Below are 20,072 nucleotides of genomic sequence, written 5' to 3'. Positions count from 1 at the left end.
CAATGACTGAAGCTAAAGAACTAAAACCCCCCATAATACAGAGTACACAAATACGATGGAGTTTTAGTGCATACTTCATATAAAATCAAGATTATTAAATAATACTGCTCTTGAGAAGTGAAATCAGAAGCACACCAAGCACAGCCTAAGGGACTGAAAGCAAAGTGATATCAAAAAAGGTTATTATTTCTGCTATCAAACAGCCAACATTTGGCTGCCCGTCCAGGCTATCACAGCATTTGTTTGCTGTAGCTGCTCAGTGCCTGCTAAAGTACCTTTTCTGCACAGTTCTGCCCTCAGGCTTCTTCCTTCCTCTCTCTCTTTACAGAGATAGTGAACACTGTCCTTTTCCGACAAAGCTCCCTGTATGATCTCATCCTGTCGTCCCCTTGTCTGGCCTCAGCTTGGCCTCCTGACAAAAGCAAAACTAGAAAAGTAGCTACAAGAGCCATGAAGTTCAGTAGCTCGATAAAGTACCTTAAAAAAAAAAAAACAACTCAGAACAGAAAATTGTTCTCTCTCTTTCTCTTCCAGCCCCCCTATTTTTTTTTAGTAAACACTTTAACTGCTGAACTCCACCTTATTTGAACAGTTAAAAGAAAGCTACCAAATGACTTAAAATCTTCTACAGGAAGGACAAAAGCATCAGATATGCTGAGAAAATGTCCAAGCAAACACTGTTCAGAGAGAAAGGATTCAGGTTTAAGGAAGAAAAGCCAGAATACATAAACACCTATGCACTCACATACTAAGAGCAACTCAGGTTTCTGCAGTCTGGAAGCAAATGAGCAAGCAGCCAACCTGCTGGGCCATTCCCCATAGGTGTCACAACAAGGCAAAGGAATTTGCAGTGGAAGGTCTGGGGAGCAGCTGTCACCAAAAGAGACACATATATTTTTAAAGGCTTTGTCATTTGTCTTCAGGGTGGGAAATGCTGTGTTTGACCTCCTGCTGAGGCTGCTGCCCTGCTGCAGCAGCACAGGCTGGAAGAATAAAAGGCAGCAGCTATTATTTCAGGTACAAACACCAGAAAGCAGAGACAAAAGGCACAGTCATTAAATCGTCATTTCTATTTAAAAACACGCAGGGCAACTTATTAATACTTTTCATGCTGCATGAACCGCCCCCCTAGGCATTCTCCAAAACAATTTGTATTAGCTAATTGCTAACTATCTCAATGACCAAGTAAAACAACACCAAAAAGCACATCAAACACTGTCTTGGCAACACCAATCAATCCTGGATGGGAGAAGCCAAGGACCTGACAGCTCTTGGTCAGTTGCCCTGCCCTTCCCCACCCAGCTGCAGCCTCCTGCCCTCCCTGCCTGGACTCTGCTGTGCCATCTGCACCTCCCTTCCAGCTTAGCAGGGAGGCACCACCAGAACAGCTCACACCAGCTGGGATGAAACAGCATGAGGACATTTCCAAGAACCATGGGGTGGTTTTCCCACAGAGTTGAGCCAATTTGGCAGCTGGATGCTCTGCCCTCCAGCCTCAGGCTCCAGCCCACTTCCATCAGGGATAAGTGAGATCCCCAGGTGCTGCCATGGGGACCCTGACTCTCCTGGGGCCCCGCAGAGACACAGCTCAGGGAGCAGTCAAACAGGAAAGAAGCCATGCCAGCAAAAGCTCTTCTGCCAGAGAGCTCCCTGAATGAGCTTAGGGTGGGAATTCTGGGGAACAGGAGCCGGATACTGGTTACACTGGGTCAGGCATCTGTGCCATCCAGCAGACCTGAGGGACACTGGGCTGCAGGGCTCCACCTGCTCCACACAGCAGAGCTGCCAAGGCTGCCAGCCACCACTGCCAGCCACCACTGCCAGGCCCCTCCAGGCTCCCAGCCTGCAGGACATCCCTCAACATGCCTTGTCCCCAGCTGTAAGGAGGTACCAACAGTGGATGGCCCTTGAAAGGATTTGGTGCAATTATTTTCCCCAATGTTCACCTACTCAAATATGTTTTAATTAGAAAGTCTCTTTTTTTCTCCAAGCATTTAAGAATGTCAGACACTAAACAACATGGATTAAAAATGTTTCCAGAGCGATCCCATTGGCAGCATTAAATTCATACTTGGAGGAATGAATGCAAACCATTGTAAATTCCCCTTAAGCCTGGAGGAAGGGAAAAACAAATTCTTATTCATTAAAATTAATGCCATTTGATATCTACATCAGGGATTTCTGCAGGAATGCGACTGGAAGAAGTGTTGAAGGTGTCTTTCATTAGATACAAAAGAAAACAGAAGGAGTTTCTCAAAACAACCTGCAAGCATCCCTGACAACAACTTAAGCAAGTCACAAAAAGCAGCTTTCAATGAAGCACACTCTCTACAAGCAAAGCAAAGGACAAGCACAACATTTTTACCAAAACTGAACGAAGGAGCAGAGCCACTGCTGTACGAGAAATCAGGAAATATTAATGCACTCTGATGTGGAAAATAACCCTTTAAAACAAGTCTGTGTGTTCTGAAATGACCTCACATTTGTAATCCCAGTCTGTCAGTCTTTCAAAGCTGCCTATTCAAGGATGTAGCTCTCAGAGCCCCTATGTGAATGTGACTTCCTTAGAGTAGGGGCTATATGGGAAATTTCACAAAATATGTTATGGTATGCCCCAAAATATGAGTATTTAACACAGATAGTAAGAGCACAAAATGCATAGTGTAGATGGGCATGATGAAACCCCAGGAAGACCTGGTGAAACAACTGTACACACAGTAAAACCAAAGCAGTTGTGAAACCAAATATTTAAGGTTATTGAAAATAAATTACTTCTATATACAACTGAGAAATAGGAAGTAAAGGACTGCGAAGGGTTTTAGAATATATCAAGTGAAGAACATGTGATTTACCAGCTTTCCCTGTATTCTATCAATTAAAAAGGGAAAGAGTGAACTCTGTACAGAGTGCTAAGTTAAAGAGAAATCTCACATGTGTTCCTCAAAAGAAGTAATTACTGGTAGAAATCAAACACTGACATTGGGTTTTTCTAGACCATGATGACTGACCAGCAGTTCTCAAGCCTACTCTCTCAGTGAGCCCTAAAAGAAAAGAACTGCAACATCTGACTCTCCACCTCACCTCCTCTAACACACTGATGGAGAGACACATCAGGAAGAATTACTAAGAGGGGGGAAAAACTAATTTTTTAAAGAAAATTTAATGCTGTCATAGGTGGGAATTCTTCCTTGATAAGCTTTGAAAAAAAAAAAACCCAAACGACCAAGAAGAGATGTGATAGCTAACTCATGGATAAACTTAATAGGAAGTCAGAAAAAAGAGGCATTGTGCTTGGTCAACAGAATGTTTTATCCTCCACACAGTTTTCCTGGATGAAAACCAGACAGCTTATTCAACATTTAGTAAGATTAATGGTTCCTTCACATACAAAAAAAAAAAAAACAACAGTAAGTCCAGTGTATATGCTTTGATGTGAAAGTCACTTTTTCATGAGGAACTGCTTAGAACACTTAGGACAAAAGGTAGCCATGTTTGGGCTGATAAAAACTGAAAAGGAAGATGAAAAGAAATATTAACACCCAATCAGTTGGCCAAAAGTCATTGTTTTGGAAGAAGTTAACCTTTCCTGATGTTCCAAAATGAGGACTGCATACCAGTTTAGTACTAAGCAGAAAAGTTATCCACGCTCAGTCTGGAATGAAACAATTATCTTCCTGTTTTCCAAGCCAGTGAACATTATGTTGACATTCATCAGCTAAGAGAAGGAGAACCAGAATTAAATGCTCCAGTTAAATCAAACATGTGAGAAGCAGAAAGACCCTTAAGTGCATTTTCTACATCTCTAGAAGGAGCAATGGCAATACATCGTGATCAAATATTGCTACTTGATCAGAGACCTGTAACAGATTATTGCTGTAAAATACTGGAAAAATGGCTACTTGTTACTACAGCACTAGAATTACTACCTACTCTTGGCTCAAAATTGTAATTCTAAGGACTACATGTACAAGGAACCATGGTACTTATTTGCACAGGCACATGAAGTCAAGGAGTACGAGTTTTGCAATAGATATACCAGGGAGTGCAGAATGGATGTGAAAGATTTAGAGGTTGACACATGACAGAAAATCAATGGTTTACCAAGACAGAGGGGTCTGAGTATGTTCATTCCCACCATGAAATTACTAAACATCTGTGCTTCTGGAAGCAGCATTTCATCCATGAGATCAAATAGGGCAACAAACAGTTCTAGCTGGGGAAAATATAAATTTCCAAAGTCACATATCCTCAGAAGAGCATGCCATTGAAATGCTAAAAGCAACAGAGCTATAAGCACCAAATACGTGTTTGCTTCTGATTTTGTTCTTTTACAGAACGCAAGACAGTCATAGGTAGCATTTTTTACAGAATATGATCATTTGAGAATCAACAATACATCAAAAAAGCTTTTCCTACCAGCTGATTTTGGAGTGAATTTGTCCCTGTTGGCTGCACATACTGCCAGTAGCCTGTATCCAAGATCCAAGTCAAATCCTTGCTGAGCTGCCACTCGACTTACCACCTGCAGAGGGAAAGACAGAAAGCTTCATTAGGGGTTACTTGAGCTCTTGACAAAGTGACATTAACCTGCTTAACAGCACTAATGTTTGACATCTGAATCTGCTGCAAGAGCACAGTAAAACATGGTATGAGGCAGTGCTCCCCAGTAGTTTCCAACACAAGCACAATGAACTGAGCACAGGAGTATTCTGGTGATCCAATTATTTGACCACCTGTCAGAAGAAAGGCCTGGTAGTTCCATGAAAATTGGAGAGACAAAAGCCAGAAGAAATAATAGAAGAGCAATGTATGTAAAGATTGTATAGAATACACCTTAATGCATTTGAGATGTGAGGATGAGAAATCCTCAGTCTCTCCCTCTGTTGTACAGTTCCTGGCCCTGTTCCCAAGGGCAGTGCCCAGGTCCTCTAGGTTAAAATGCCCGCTCCACACTGCTGGGCAGGGTTGTCCTACACTGTGCTCAGTGTCACAGTTGCTGCATTTCAACAATACTGTATTGGGAAGCACATTTGCCACAGTTTTAGAATGAACAGGCCTGTGCAAGAAGCATTTGCCAAACATTAAATTAGGGTAAGACTGCTGTTGTTGTTGACTGATCTAGAAGAACTAGCAAAACCAGGCAAATTGAAGACTGTAGTCAAGGACAAAAAGCAGTCAACTGTTTCTCCAAGCCAGCAACCCAGCTATCAGCCAAGAACGTATCCTCTTAAAATCTGCACAGCACAAACACAATCCCACAGTCATTCTGCCAAATGATGCTAAAGTTATACACAGCACAGCTTTTCTATTGCCTTCCAGTGGCACATGATGACTTCAGACTCAGAGGCACAGATAAAACAGATTATTCTTAACAGTGCCATTACTTCTTTCCATTAAAACAATGAAGGAACTGCACAAGGGCAGAGCGCCATTTCCTGAGGCAAAAGAAAGTCCCTATCTTTAACAGCTTACAGTACAAGAAAATATCCTTCTCCCACCCTTTCTTCATCTGAAAGCTTCTTTCTTAATGGATGACACTGCAATTATGTGTGTCCAGGACTGCAAAAAGCAACAGTATGGAAGAGAGTGAAGAACTAATGTAAGTGTTAGTTAAACATTATCTTATACTTTTTCCAATATATCCACTTTTCCTAATTAACAATTAAGAACCAAATTTATTTCTTAAAAAAGAATTAACATGAATGAAGTTCCCAGGTAGATTTTTTGTTCTGTGCTCCTGTTCATTTAAAAATTAGATGCTCATAAGACTTAATCTGTGGGAGTGTTCTCTCCCTAAATTTAACCCTTCCAATCTCAAAACTGAGAAGAGAGCTTCAGGGAAAATAAATTAAAATTGAGGATGATCAATACAGTAATACACATCTACTGTTTTATCACATTTCTTTACAACTACAGCTTTTAGATAGAAAACTGAAAAGGAATAAATAAAAGAAATAATGCAATTTTTTTTGATAAACAAAAAACATTTCCAATTTGGTAGATCAGCCTTTAATCCTTTAATTTTAGAAGTCCAGTTGTTAGCATCCTGGCTAAGACTCTAGGTCCAAACTTGCAAAATTAAGAAAAAAAACCAACTTAATAATAATAATCAATTAATTAATTAAAAATTATTTAATTAATAATTATTATTTAATTAATAATTTAAAAAATTAATAAAAACCCACCCAGAAAACCATTAAAAACAGAAAAACAAGAGGAGAATATGATATGTCATATTTCACGCAAAAATAGCGATAGGAGTGAAGACTGGTGGGCTGCCATGAGATCTGGAAAACACTGACATACTTGGAAATCTGTTTCCCTTTTCTACTTCCAGTATCACTGTACTTCAGCCACCCAATAGTAGATATGGGGGGTGGGGGATGATAAGAAAACAGAAAAAAAGCTCTTCTGATAAACCCAAAACCACACCTTGCAAAAGGCTCCTGAGAACAATGTCTCATTAATGTACAAACATTATTTAAACTCCTTTAGCCATCGTGTATTCTCCCATCACAGAGGAACAATTTCAGAGTGCTAATCAAGTCTGTAAAACAATAGAGAAAGGTCCCTCCCATTTTCTGTTTTGAAACAGCATATAAACTTTAAACCTTTTATTTTGAAGCTGGAGAAAGGCAGATAGACCTGGCCATCAGTGAGCACACAGCAACTCAGAAAATGCATTGGCTGCTTATATATTCTTAATTTGTTTTAATACATGAAGCTACAAATCCTGAGGCTGTCCTAGCAAGAGGCCAAATCACTACTCTCAACTGACATATTGCTAATTATGGAAAAATTCTACGAAGTAACTCAGGAAACAGAGAGAACTGTAAAACCCACAAAAGCCAAGTTCTGCTTGCCCTGTCTTCACTGAACACACTGCAGAGCCTTGGTCAGTGCAGTCCTAACCACAGGCTGACTCCTAACTTTCTATTCTCCCACATCACATCAGTTTCCTTTTCTTCATTTCCCCTGCCAGAGGAGCAGTGCCATGAAGCTCAGAGGGGTGGAAAGCAGAGATTTCCAGAGCAGGCATCCCAAGGCTGAGCACACCCCAATGGGCACAGCCCTGCCTGGCAGCTCCCACCTCCTGGCGGCTGAGGCAGCGCCCCAGCAAACACCACATGAGGACTGAGCATGAGAAGGCAGAATCTGAACTTGACAGTGTGTAGAGGTCAGCCACTCAAACAGTTACTTACTTCTTCATACCAAGTGTGAGGGAAAACAAATTGGAAATTTGGAGTAGCAAAAAAAAAAAATTTAAAAAACAATAATGTAACTTTGAAAGAAAGTGCTTCCACTGACAAACTGCACAAAAAGTCCCTTCTTTCTCTCAAAAGAAACTTAATAGAAAGCAGATATTTCTAATAAAATTTCTGTTTTGCCAAGAGTCATTTTCCATCTACAGTTTTCTTGTATGCACTCCATTAAATGCAGGAAGAGGGTCTATTAAACAAACTGGTGGACTTGTGTTCGAGAAGGCTTTCTCTGGTCCCTTCTGCCTCAGCTTGCTCAACATGAATAGGGCAGTACACATCTATTTCCTTTACAAGGAATGGTTACGTCAACTATGGTAAGTGCTTACAGCATTGCAGAATGAACTCATGGTTGAACACATGGTGCCAGCTGCATCTTGTCTGAATTTTCTAACAAGGCTTAAAAATATTTGCATTGACTGTATTTCAAATTTTTCTTTTAACTGTGACAGGTCAAAGACTTTTATTTCAAAATTAAGGTCAACGGAACAGATCATACATCCTCCTTCCAAGACCCTATTTCAGGTTGTCTACAATTCAAGTCAGACATGGCTCACTTGGTACTTGGCAAACTTTCCTCTGTATGCAAGGGACCCCTGGCTTTTTAAACAGACAATGACAATTCTCAGAAACAAGATGACAAATGCATCATAGGAGCACGATCCACAGAACACAAAGAAATAGCTACAAGACATTTGGCAAGTTTAATATATTCAGGTCAGCAGATCCTGGTGAAATTTACCTTTGAGTGCCTCAAAAGAATTTACCTGGACAAACAGTGTAACTGCTAATGATTATCTTCAGAAATTGATTCAAGACAGACAGCTTGGAGATGTACCAAATCTGGTTTAAAGATTGTAAAAGGTGACTCTCAGGAAGTACATATACCCAGAGAGACAACAAAAGCAGGTATTAAAGAAGTACTAGGTGCGCAATACAGAACATCATCATGAATACATCACAAGTTACCATATCTTTAATATGTCTTTTGACATTGTCTTATGTAACACTATTGTAACAAGGGAATATAGCCCAGATGACAGAGGTATACATTTTACTCATATTATTAATTACTAGTCCTTTGTCAAATTATAACTTGTGCTTGTTACAGCTAATTTCTATGTACTTAGTCCTGACTTGGACAATGAGTGAACTGCAAAACCTCTAGGTGGTTTTGCAGGCAAAAGAGTCTGCAAACACCTAACAGGAGAGGGTAAGAGTTTAAAATTACAATTATAACCAGGAAAAAAGTTGCAAAAATGAGACCGAAGTCACACATTAAATACTACAGATCAGAAAGAACGAAAAATTAAATGCCTAAACAGAAAATTAGGAACAGATATTCATCTTCTCAGTGTATATGTGACTCACTGGGAAAATGTTTGAAGTATTAAAAATCAACTGGCACTGGAAAGACCTATCTATCATTCTCTGGCTTTTGGAGGGTAAGGGGATTTACAGTAGACCAGACTGTATCTGTATCACATCCTGGCTTGGAGAAAAAGAGTAGACAGCAAGGTCCCTTAGGTCTGTCCCAAGCCAAACCTCAGTGATTCCAGACACCTGCTGCCTACTGAAGCCATCCCGCTCAGCCCGAACTCTGTCCCAGGAATTCTAACACATTTGAAACCTTCTGTGATTTCAGCCTTATTCAGGTACCTGCGCAGATCAGATGGGATCAAGGCAGCAATTTCAATAATCCATTAAATGTTATGGCTAAGGGATCATGATACCATTTGCAAACATACTCTTTCTCTAGGTACAAATTCAAATCCAGTGTATCAGCAAAAACTCGGACAGTGTGTAGCTGGCACCATGTGTTCAACATGACTTCATTCTGCAATGCTGTAAGAACTTATCTTACTTGACCTACCCATACATAACATAGCATTCCATTGAAAAGCAGTCTATTAAAGAAAAAAACAACAGACATAATTTCCAGTACCACAACCATAAATTGAGATCACCGTCCTTTGTCATGGGTGACAGAGATGCTTGGCCAGCTCAAGGTTCAACACCTAATATTTCTTTATGTTATTTTACAATAACGTTCCAGACAGCTAGACTTTATAAAAGCTAGCCTATTTCCTAAACACACTTGCAACACCTAGTTTTATTTAAATTTTGATAGGGCATTAACAGCTATTTTAAGCTGTCTTTAAGGGAATATATACCCTATCTGCCAACAATCATTATTATAACATCAAATGCCAGTAAGAAAATCTGATCACTTCAAACCTCTGAAATCTTTAATCTGAATAATTCAGATAAACAGCTTTCAAAAAGGAGACATTGCATTCACTGTCTGTGACTCAGCTCTGCAGAGATCCAGATGTCTGAACTCTCAGGGTCATTGACAGTGAGGAGAAAATGATGAGAGTGAGGTTTTAATTACATGAAAAGCAGACAAATATGGCTACCAGCATCTTTTCTTTGCTGAATTTACCTTCAGTATTTCTCCCTCCTCCCCCCGCCTCCTTTCTCCTTTTGCAAGGCTAAGAAGCTTCACCACGGAGCTTCAGTCCCTGCCCTGCTTGTCATCACCCCACGAAGTACTGGAACAATGTGGCTCTCAACCTAACAGCCCTGTTAATCAAGAGAGCTACACGACTGCTTATTTCTAAACTCCCTTCCCATTATGTTGCACTTTCAATGAAACTCTTAACTAGCAGCAGTCAAGAGCACTCCCCCCTGCTGGCATCAGAATGAATTTTACCAATTCAATTTGCTGGTTGCTCAAAACTAAAAATGCCAGCTGATTGCTAGTTCAGACGGCTCCGTGTTCAGCCACTTGTGCATACTTGAAATTATCTGAATGCAGTTTGAAGACTACAGCAGAAATTTTGTAATTAGAATTCTGCAATGTAGATGGTAATTTTTCCCCCTCAGTAACACACAAAGATCAGATAAACAGGAAGCAAATTGAGGAATTTTGCAACATGAATAGTGATCTGCCTCAAACAGAAAAAAAAAAAAAAAAGGGTAGGAAAAGGAGGAAAAAATCTGTGATCTGAAGTCCTGATCTGATGAGACTCTTACACTCCAGTTGTAGAAGGGCTGCCTCAACAATAGAGACAATCAAAGCAAGTCAGGGAAGTTATATATATCACTAAATAGTTTCTTGCCTTTGATGCTTGAAAACAGACATTAAGTAGGTTCTGGTAATATAAGAGACTTTATAGAGTCCTTGTATTCAAATTAAGAGGTTTCTTAAAAATTATTTCCCACTCTATAAGGTGGATAAAGGCCATATTTGCAAAGTAAGACAAGCCAGTATGCCTGCCATGTACTTTGTGATGCTTCCTGCAATGGTGACATAACTCATGCAGAATAAGGGTATCTCCTGCTGTACATCCTCTTCCTCTCTGCATGTCTCTATCCACCACAAACATCGAAGAGAAGGTCACTATACTCAACCCTCTCCACTGAAAATTGTCCCAGAGGAAAAGAGGCAGGGACTGTGCTGTAATTAAAGCAGCTGATCACTGGGTCACTGCAGTACTGCTGCCACCTGAGTCCTGGCACACTCTGAACAGTGATTTGCATCAAACACACACTGCTCATACAGAGTGACAAGGGAATTCCAGAAACACTTCACTTTGGAGAGCAGGGATCTCGATGAGTTTTAGATAACCCATGACAAGCCTACCGAAGTTGAGGTTGAAAGGGCTTCAGGAGAGCACAAAGTGAAAGGACAAGCAGTAACACTGAGTTATTTGGTAGCACTCAGAGCTGCTGGGAAGCAGAGTGTTCTGTGCCTGCCGGCTGTTCCCTGGCAGTACAGCACGTACACAGCCCTGGAGTGCTGTGCTGCTCTGTGTTCAACAGATGCCTGGAGAGCATGATGGGAGCAGGATTTCTTCCACGTGAGCTTTTTGCTCTGGAAGTCTTGGATAAAAAGAGTAAATGTAACATTTCTAGGGCTCTCATGGGCAGCTGCAACCTCCCATTTTCCGGGTATAGATATGCTGAACCAACTCTTCCACCTAATTAATCACATTTAAATCCTGATCTGATTAGAAATCTGATTTTTGGAATGTCACAGGTTGAGTCTTGATTATGTACTTTTCTGCATTGAATCCAGGCAAGCATTAGCTGCATTTGCAGTCTGAGGCATCCTGTTATTGAAACTATGCTATTCTCAGTTTTGTTTTCATCTTTTGTTGGTTTTTTGTTGGTGTTGTTTTTGTTTTGGGTGGGGTTTTTTTTGTAACATATATGTCTTTTTTTTTTAACCAATTATGCTCTTCTTATACCAAATCAGACAAGCTAAAATAGATTTCTGTGTTATGAAACTGAGAGCAGTTAGGCCTTTTTTCTCCTTAAAATGACCTAAAATAGTCTCAACAGTCTCAATTCCAGGATTTTCTGAAGAGAACCGCAATTCAAAAGATTACTGTACTATTGTATTGGTATCATTAGAACATGAAGTTTTAGCAGATACTTCCATGAGTTTATCATTGATAGTTGTAATTTCAGCAACGCTTATCTGCAGTAGAGAGTTGTAGTAAGAACTATAAGCAGAACAAAAAATTTAAATGAAATCCGTAACCTTTAGATGAAGTACAGCTAGGACTATAGCTTTGTGTTTTGTTTGCTTGCTTGTTTTAATTTAAAGAGAAATATTCTTTCACAAACACAGGTAAGTTTCCCACGTCTCATGACTGAGGCACTCCCAGTATTTGGAGAGGAAAATCTAGAAAATTAAGATTTGGGGGAAAGGCATTTTTAATTACTATTTCAATTACTATTTTTGTGGACAACCTGAGGTAGAAAGTCTTTCCATCTCTTGGATGTAAAGAGAGACTCAGATCCCAGCCACAGTGGTTAGAGACAAAAGCTTTCCCTACAGAAGCTCTCACATTCAGTGATTTACCAGGAGCCAGCTCAGGTAAGCACATCCTGCTTACCTAAACTCTTCCTACTGCCCAAAACCATTGTAGTGATGGATTTTAATTTCTCAGATGAAGCCCCCAGGTACAGCCACAGAGCAACTGCACACAGCTTTGCCTCTCTCACTCTTTTATTTCTTGATTGCACACACTGAAGAGCCCTAAAGAACAATAAACTTGGTGCCTTGTAAAGCTGAAGCACAGCAAGAGAACAAGGCAGTGCCTTTACGGTCCTTTGCTGAAGACAAGTCTGTAAATCTGTCTGTCCATTTTGCTCTCAGCTGTCTCCTCATTTCCATTTTTGAGGCAGCACCAACACAAATATTACCCAAAGGTTCAATAAGACCATTTACATGTTAAACTGCTTGGCAAGAGCAGACCATGGGATGAGACTACACTGCCCCTGAGAAGGGGCAGAAATGAACAAAACAGCCTGGGCCAAATGCCGACTGGAAGTTATTTGTACTGCAGTCTACTTTAAAGCATTCTTTCCTGAAAAGCTTTTGAGCAATATTTTGCTTTTGTATCCCATACACAGAGATATAACTCAATTATGGTGTAACTTTTTGCTCAACCTTACTGTTAAACATGACTTTTAGTATCCACATGGATTGGGAAACGGTTAGGAGAAAAGTTACCCTGTGAGTGATTAAAGTACTTGGATTTCTCTGCTTGGACAGATATCTGATTTGGCCAAAATAGGGTAATTTTTTTAAACTGCTGTGTAGTAACTGAAGATGTTTATTTCAGAAGACTGTAAGGTAATTCCATATACAGTACATTTTTAGAGAATTAAATGCTTAAATTTATCAAGACTGTCAGCCTTGCCATAATATATTCTAGTACTAGAGTAAGAAATTTTTTCAATCTTAATAAAAACACAGCTGTGCCTGGCTTATAGAAGTAGTATTATATACAAAAGAATACCATATCCATTGCCATCTCAATAATTTATAGAATCAATGACTTCAATTATAATTCAGTTTCTGGCCTACACACTGTCTATCTGATTTGAAAATAACTACTGTTGAAAAAGAGCACCTAGCTTTTCTTGGCAAGTTAGAAGAAATTTTATTGTCTCTGGGAAAAATCATAATTTGTTTGCATGAGCTCTGTAAAAGCTGTTTAAGGGAACCTTTCCACAGCCTGTAGCTTGCAAGAAATAAAACAGATCCAAAGCTTACCCCTTTACCCCTGACTTATTATTTATCTTTTGAAATGAGCATTCTTTATAAATTTTTATTACCCACTCACTTTAGTGATTTTCTGTAATGGGTAAGCACAAAAAGTTAAGCTCTAAGATTAGTGTCTGTCAGAACTGTTTGAACATAGCAACATGATGCACTTGCATGACATTTTGGTCAGAAGAGGCACAGCTTTTGGGGCTTAGTTAATGAAAAAATATTTTCTATTTATGGCACAAGTAATTGGTTTACCTATGTGTCCTTTTCTATTTGACTGTTTGCACTGCACAAAATACCCCAGTTTTGTTCATAGGCCTTGGCAGCATTAGCCTGATTTTTTCATCACAAAAGGAAATTATTTAAACTCTAAATGAGTAATCATTTAAAGTATCTGTTATATGAAGTATTTGACTACCGAAATGAAGTTTACATACCTTATTAGGTACCTCTCTGGCAAAATTTACCTATTGCATCAAATACTGAGTTCCTTCTATAAATAAGAAAACCATTCCTATTATGTTGCACACAATGTCACTGGAGCCCACAGTAGCAAATGTAACTTCAGAATTACAAAGTACTCTGATGTGGAAAAACTATCTACTGCAAATAGCCAGTTTGCATACTGTGCACAGATTATTAAAAAAAAAATCACCAAGGCAAGACAAACACTAGACACGTGTTATACATGTTGTTGTTCAACAGCTGCTGTCTAGCAAACTCATGAAATTTTCAAGTCATCAAGATTTCTCTAAGTGCTGGTATTACAATTTAAGAAAACCCTCTGCAATGGGTTTCCTATATATTATTCTGTATATATTTTCTACATATTATTATCAAAACCATAAATGTTTTTAATGGTTCAGTAACTCCATAAATGAAGGTGGGAGCTCCTCTACTACTGACAAGGCAGAGTATTTCTAAGATCATTCTTCTGCAACTATTCTAAGACAGACAGCAGGAATACAACATCCAGGTGGTTATCCAGTTACCAGACATTACTGACAGTCCCAACACAAAGACAGCGTGTCAGGTAAACAGAACTACTTCTAAGAACCACTTCTTAAATTAAAGCCTTATTTCAAGATTGTGAGCATATTTGTCCTTTATTAATCAGATTAAATCTAATTGGTTAATTTTTACAAAAGACTTACATGATGCAAAGGGTCTGTTATACCTATTATACCTATGTTTTGCTGATCTGTGATACCCTATTCAGCTGGCTATTCATACCACAACAGATCTGTTCTGCTGCTCTGTCATTACATCTGATGCATTTCAGCTCTGCAGTGTGTGAATGACTGTTTGCACATTCCTGAGAGCGCCTGCCTTTCTGCATTCATGACATCCTCATAAGTTTCAATTTGGATTAGTATATGTCGTGTTACCACTCGCAGGACATGATCATTTCATATTTCTTGATGGTTCCAGAACAGCTTAGCATACACCACTTTTTCCCTGGTCAGAGAGTTAATGGAACAGAATGTCATAAAAATAACAAAAATCATTCTCAGTATTACAGAAGAGAAGCTTTATGAGCAAGCAAGCATTTTTAGTATTTGTAGACTTTCCAAATTAAATGCCTTAAAGAACTACACAGCTCAAATGTTGCAATGATGGTAGAGATCACTTTCTTTAAAAGAATATATCCAAAAATATGGAAATTTTCAGGGATTTGACCATTGAAGGTCATTTTAAAGGCTAGCAAAATAAAACAGTAATCCTGTTTCAGTGATTGAATACTTTCATATTCTTTTTTCATTTTTCTTTTAGCATAATCCTCACAAAGAAGCAAGAACTGGTAAACCTTATCAACATTAACAAAAATAGGCTCCTGATAGCACAGAACATGAAGCTATGCAATCTAGTGTTAAATCTACTCATGATATTCCATTATTTCAGCTACCTTTGACTTATTTGCAACTTTCTGAATAATTTCTCTGAAAACAGACTAAAGTTCCATCATGTTTGTTAAAAGTAGACAAACCCCTTTTACTGTAAGGAAATGAAAAATCCATGTTTGCTAAATTATGAAACAGAACATATTAATTAGAAAGAAATTATGTATGAGTAAGCTTAAATAGAAAAAATATACATATAAGGAGAAAAAAAATTAAAAGAGAGACCTTGCCCACTGTACTGCTAATGTATGAAGATGATACAGGAAGTACAAACCTCTTGGGATACAACCATGCTGTTAAGTCTGTTTAATGGGAAGCAGGAAGAGGGATGTACACAACAAGAAATTAAAGAATATCTTTCTTAGAGGGATTTTAAAATTAAGAACAAGAAACATCTTCATTGCAGTTTATAGGCATTCTGCAAACCCTGTGTATTTATCAAACACAGAACAAGCCACCTGGTTAAGTTCCTGTGTTATTTCCTTGTCAGGAATGTAATGAAATTACAACACATGATAAAGATGCTGCTGCCAGTCAGTCCTACACTGCAGATAATTCTCACCCACAACAAGCTTGGGAAAGGGGCATGCCATCCTGTTCAGATTTCAGGGAGAAGTATGAAGCAAAGTAATACATGTGGTTCACATATTAACAGTACTTAGATGGTAATACTGGTTATTTTATTTCATCCTTGACAGAAGAAAAACAGTATTTTTATTTCAACACACTGAAAACCACGTATTGTGTTTTACCTCACCAGTTTTCATGGAACATTTCCTGCCCACTTTCTGTACATTGTGAGGAGAATGAATCACTGGCAGTCAGACCTTATTTTGACCCTTCACTTGGGCAGGGCTGAAGATCTGCTCATGTAGAAAGAAAAGATTTAAACAGCAAGGAAGTCGCAGGTCAGACTCACAATGTTCCAGCAAGGGCTGCAGAGAAATACTGTGCACAGATTGCCCAGTTATACCTGAGGTGAATACCTGTTTTCCCAAAAGCTACCCTGAAAAATGCTAACAAAGTTGTTAAAAAGCCTAAATAAAATATAGTTATGGTCTATTAGACATGATGTGCATTTTCTCATAATTGATGCTACTGATAACTTTTACTTCAAACAGGATTGTTAAATAGTCTTTCTTTGGACTTTACCATTTTTAACTTCCTTTATTTTATCTTTTTCCAGCTGGAAGATTATATGCATCTCCTATTATAACTGGATTTATTCTAACTTTCTGACATACAAATCTGAGGGATGCTATACACTGGAGCACACTAAGATGGAGCCATTCCTTAACATTTGGATTTCAGGCAACTCAATTTCAGTCTTAATGTCTGTTTCATGTATACCAGCTACACATTGCATGAAAGTAATCCATGCACTTCTGCCCCACAACAAATAAAATCATAGTCCCTTCATTAATAATTTCAGAATTTCTGTTACTTTTGTGACTATTTATTTAGATCATCTTGCTTGGCAAATTGCAGTGAGACTTTTAATCCTTCTGCTCAGTCAGAATTTAATTAATCTAAAGTCTTAACTCTGCATAAAAGTTCTGGACTGCTGCTGCTGGAAAACAAAAGTTTCAAAACCAAAATGTACAGAAAAATATCTATTTTAATGCATTATAATGAAGTTGCTTAGGAACTACAGTGGTCTTAATGAAAAGTGAATGAAAAGAAAAGCACTGAAATCAATGGAATTGTTGGAATTAGTATGTCAGGATGAGACCTGCAGTCAATTCATGTAACAAAGTAAGCTAAGCAGGCATGTCAGAAACACTGGTTAGCTGGATGCACAGCATACATAGAATAAAAGGCAAGTGGTCCTTCAGCCCTACCAAAAATGCCAAAGGAAAATAAATACCTGGGAAGTTCATCACTCTATAAAAACATTAGCAATTTCACATCATGAGATAATACTGTATGTGTATAACAAATAAACCAGCCTGTGCATTTGTAAGTAATCTAACTAAAAATGTTTAGCCCTCTTATGCTCCAACTTCTTCTTATTGCATTTGGCTTCCTGTTAAGCAATGGAGTCAAATAAACAGGTCTTAGGGTCTGGCTTTATGTATTAAAGGTAAAATGACAAAAATTCCCTTAAAATGCAGATTCTGAAAATCAAGTTCCCTTGGCCACGAGAGAGTGAACAGAGAATAAAACAGAACTGGAGCCCCTGTGACAGCAGGGTGGACATACCGTCAAACAGCCCATCAGGCTCTGCTCAAACGGTCTCTGGAAGGCTCTGGGGTCTCCACACCAGTCCAGGAGCTCTGTTGCTGCATTATGGAAGTTTGCTGGGTTCTGTAAGTGCTGCAAAGGAAAGGCAAAGCAACATGGTAAATAGCATATATGAGGGCTGACATATTCCTTTCTACATCACTTTATTGCAAAGTCTGGCAACTAGGAAGAGCACCTAATTCAAAAGCAAGACTTTCAACGGCACAGTGAATGCAGAAAATCCTGCTTCATTCTTATTAATACTTACACCATTCACTGACATGACTTGAGTTAGAGACAAGCTGTAGCTGAAATACCAGAGCTCCCCAAACTCTCTCTCCACAGCACCACCTCTGCCACCTGCAAATCATAGTGGATTCCACTTGGAAACCCAAATTGTCTGAGCCCAAATTAAGGGAACTTTTAGTCTTGGGTTCAACGTCTTTGATGTGTGTTTATGCCCCACTGCTGGGACATGGCAGCACAGCACCTTCCAATAATCAAGATTTCAATCTTTGCTGCTGGCCAATGAGGCAAATGTGACAGACTCAGAAATGCCAGTGCCAGTGAGAAGCACACTCACTGTACCAATCCCTTCCAGGAACCTTGGCTTCACTGCTTGTGACATCATTATAAGCAATTAGGGTGATCAGCTTCAGCATCATGAAAAACTGAGGGTTATTTCTTAACTGAAAATGCTTTCACACGCACAGAAGGCATGCAGACATTTCAGAGGGGAATCCTACCTCTCCTGAAGAGGGTGGCAGGATTTTGAAAGGGGAAAAAAACTAAATCTGATTTTGTTTTGAAATTTGCATCAGCAATGGATTTTTTATTCTTGACTACCACATTAATTTCTGCCTTTTTACTGAACAATAGGAAGTCCTGATTTTAGAGGCACTTAGTAAACTTACCTATACTATTGTTCTCACTGTCTACATTGCCAAAGTATTCCAAAATTTTAGCTGCAGGAGAGGGATGGCACAGAAAAGAAGGAATTCAATTTACAACAGTAATATTGTTACTAAATTCTCCAGTTCTGGTGATGGTAGATGTGTCAGTGAAAACTCCAGAAACAACAAGAATAGAGAGCATTTAGGAATTGTTGGGTTTTACTAAGTAGTGGTTTTATAATTCTTGGAATTGCTGAGAAAAATATGAAAATGATATGAGTGTTTTATCTGGGAGGCACAAATCTCAGGGGCATAATTTTTAAAATATATCATTACTTTTAAATCAGTTGCATAATTTGGGAAAACATGACTGCTCATTTCTAAGCATCGGGATCAACTATAATGTTCACAACCTATTTTTTCTCCCTTCATCCCCTCATGCCTGAGTAGCTGCATATATTAACATCATGACAAATGAAGGGGAAAAAAAATTCCTGCTATGGCAGGTTTTCAGGATTTCCCAGTCTGTGAGCTTTTGGACCACATTCCATTAGATAATTCTTATTCAATAAACGCTCTTGGTCAGAGGCCTTGTTCTAACAAGGGATGACTGACATGCAGGGCATGGATTTTTAAAACAATAGCAGAATTTGAAAAAGCAGACAGGCATTGTGCAAAGTGGGTTTCTACCTCTGCTCTACCAACAGGGGTACAGCTCACACAACCAACCAGTGAGAGCTTTACCTAGGCTGCATTTCAGAATTACATCGCTACCTGATCATATAATTATTGGTGGAGGAGTCGAATGAATGTGTATACAGATGAAAGGCAAGAATTCAAGTGAGTACATGTAAGAAGCCATATTGTAAGGCTTCATGTAAAAAAAATCCCATGAACAGAGCCAGTAGTTTGAGTTATGAATCTTCCAAGTAAAAGGGAAAAGGATTCTTTTTTGAACTCTTCACTTAAACCACCAGAGAAGTGACTGCCTGACACCAAATCTCTGAGTGAATACAGCTCCTTCCACAGGCCACTTTGATCTGCAGGGGAAACAGAAGTTGCTTCAAACCTCTCTACAACAGCATGTGTAAGCTCTGCTAATATCAAATACACTATTTCCAGAAGGCAAGAGAGGCACATGAGCTGGTGAACAAAATGCTGAATGCCTACTGTACTGATAGGACTTAGGTCACAGATCTCTCAGAAGGGAAAAAATAACCCAAACCAAAACCACAGAAACAACATAAAGAAAAAGTCACTGAAACCTATGCAATTTTGTATGTGAAATAGTTTATAGTAACTCTTCTCTCCTTGTGGGAAAGGAAATGAATTGAGAGCCACTAATCAAAAATCCAAGTAAGACCTACATGATATTTATTCCCACCAGTGTTGCCGCTTGCCAGACACACACATCATCTGCTAAAGCTTACAATGAAATTTCACAATTGAGAAACACACTACACCTGAATGAGAACAATTTTTTTAGATACAGGCTAACCGATAGAGAGCAGGGCACACCCTTATCCACATGCTGTATTTTCAGTGTAGCACCACATAAGGGTAATTTGTACTTATCATAACACCACTGAAAAGCAGTATTTTTTCCCCCCTAGATTCAAGTTTCAACATGTACTAAACTTGCACTTTGCTATGGCAGAAAAGGCTACTTTTACTTGCCTGTGCCAAGGTAGCTGTGACCTCAAAGACTTGGTTTTAACTGTTT

The 20,072-nt window shown here is 38.9% G+C and overlaps 1 protein-coding gene across 10 annotated transcripts in view; it reads right to left on the bottom strand.

Annotated features, from left to right (window-relative positions):
- The window catches only part of ZMIZ1 (zinc finger MIZ-type containing 1), a 346,373-nt gene that overhangs the window by 120,453 nt on the left and 205,848 nt on the right, over window positions 1-20,072 (bottom strand). For all 10 annotated transcript variants that reach the window (XM_064716346.1, XM_064716344.1, XM_064716343.1 and 7 more), the window contains 2 exons: window positions 17,436-17,549; window positions 4,417-4,522 (listed from right to left, as the gene is read on the bottom strand). In XM_064716346.1, the coding sequence (XP_064572416.1) occupies window positions 4,417-4,522; window positions 17,436-17,549 (220 nt within the window). The remainder of the gene's footprint in view (window positions 1-4,416; window positions 4,523-17,435; window positions 17,550-20,072) is intronic.

This window comes from Zonotrichia leucophrys, chromosome 6, assembly GCF_028769735.1.
Source record: "Zonotrichia leucophrys gambelii isolate GWCS_2022_RI chromosome 6, RI_Zleu_2.0, whole genome shotgun sequence".
In the NCBI taxonomy this organism is placed as follows: domain Eukaryota; kingdom Metazoa; phylum Chordata; class Aves; order Passeriformes; family Passerellidae; genus Zonotrichia; species Zonotrichia leucophrys.
This window is presented reverse-complemented; position numbering and strand designations above follow the sequence as displayed.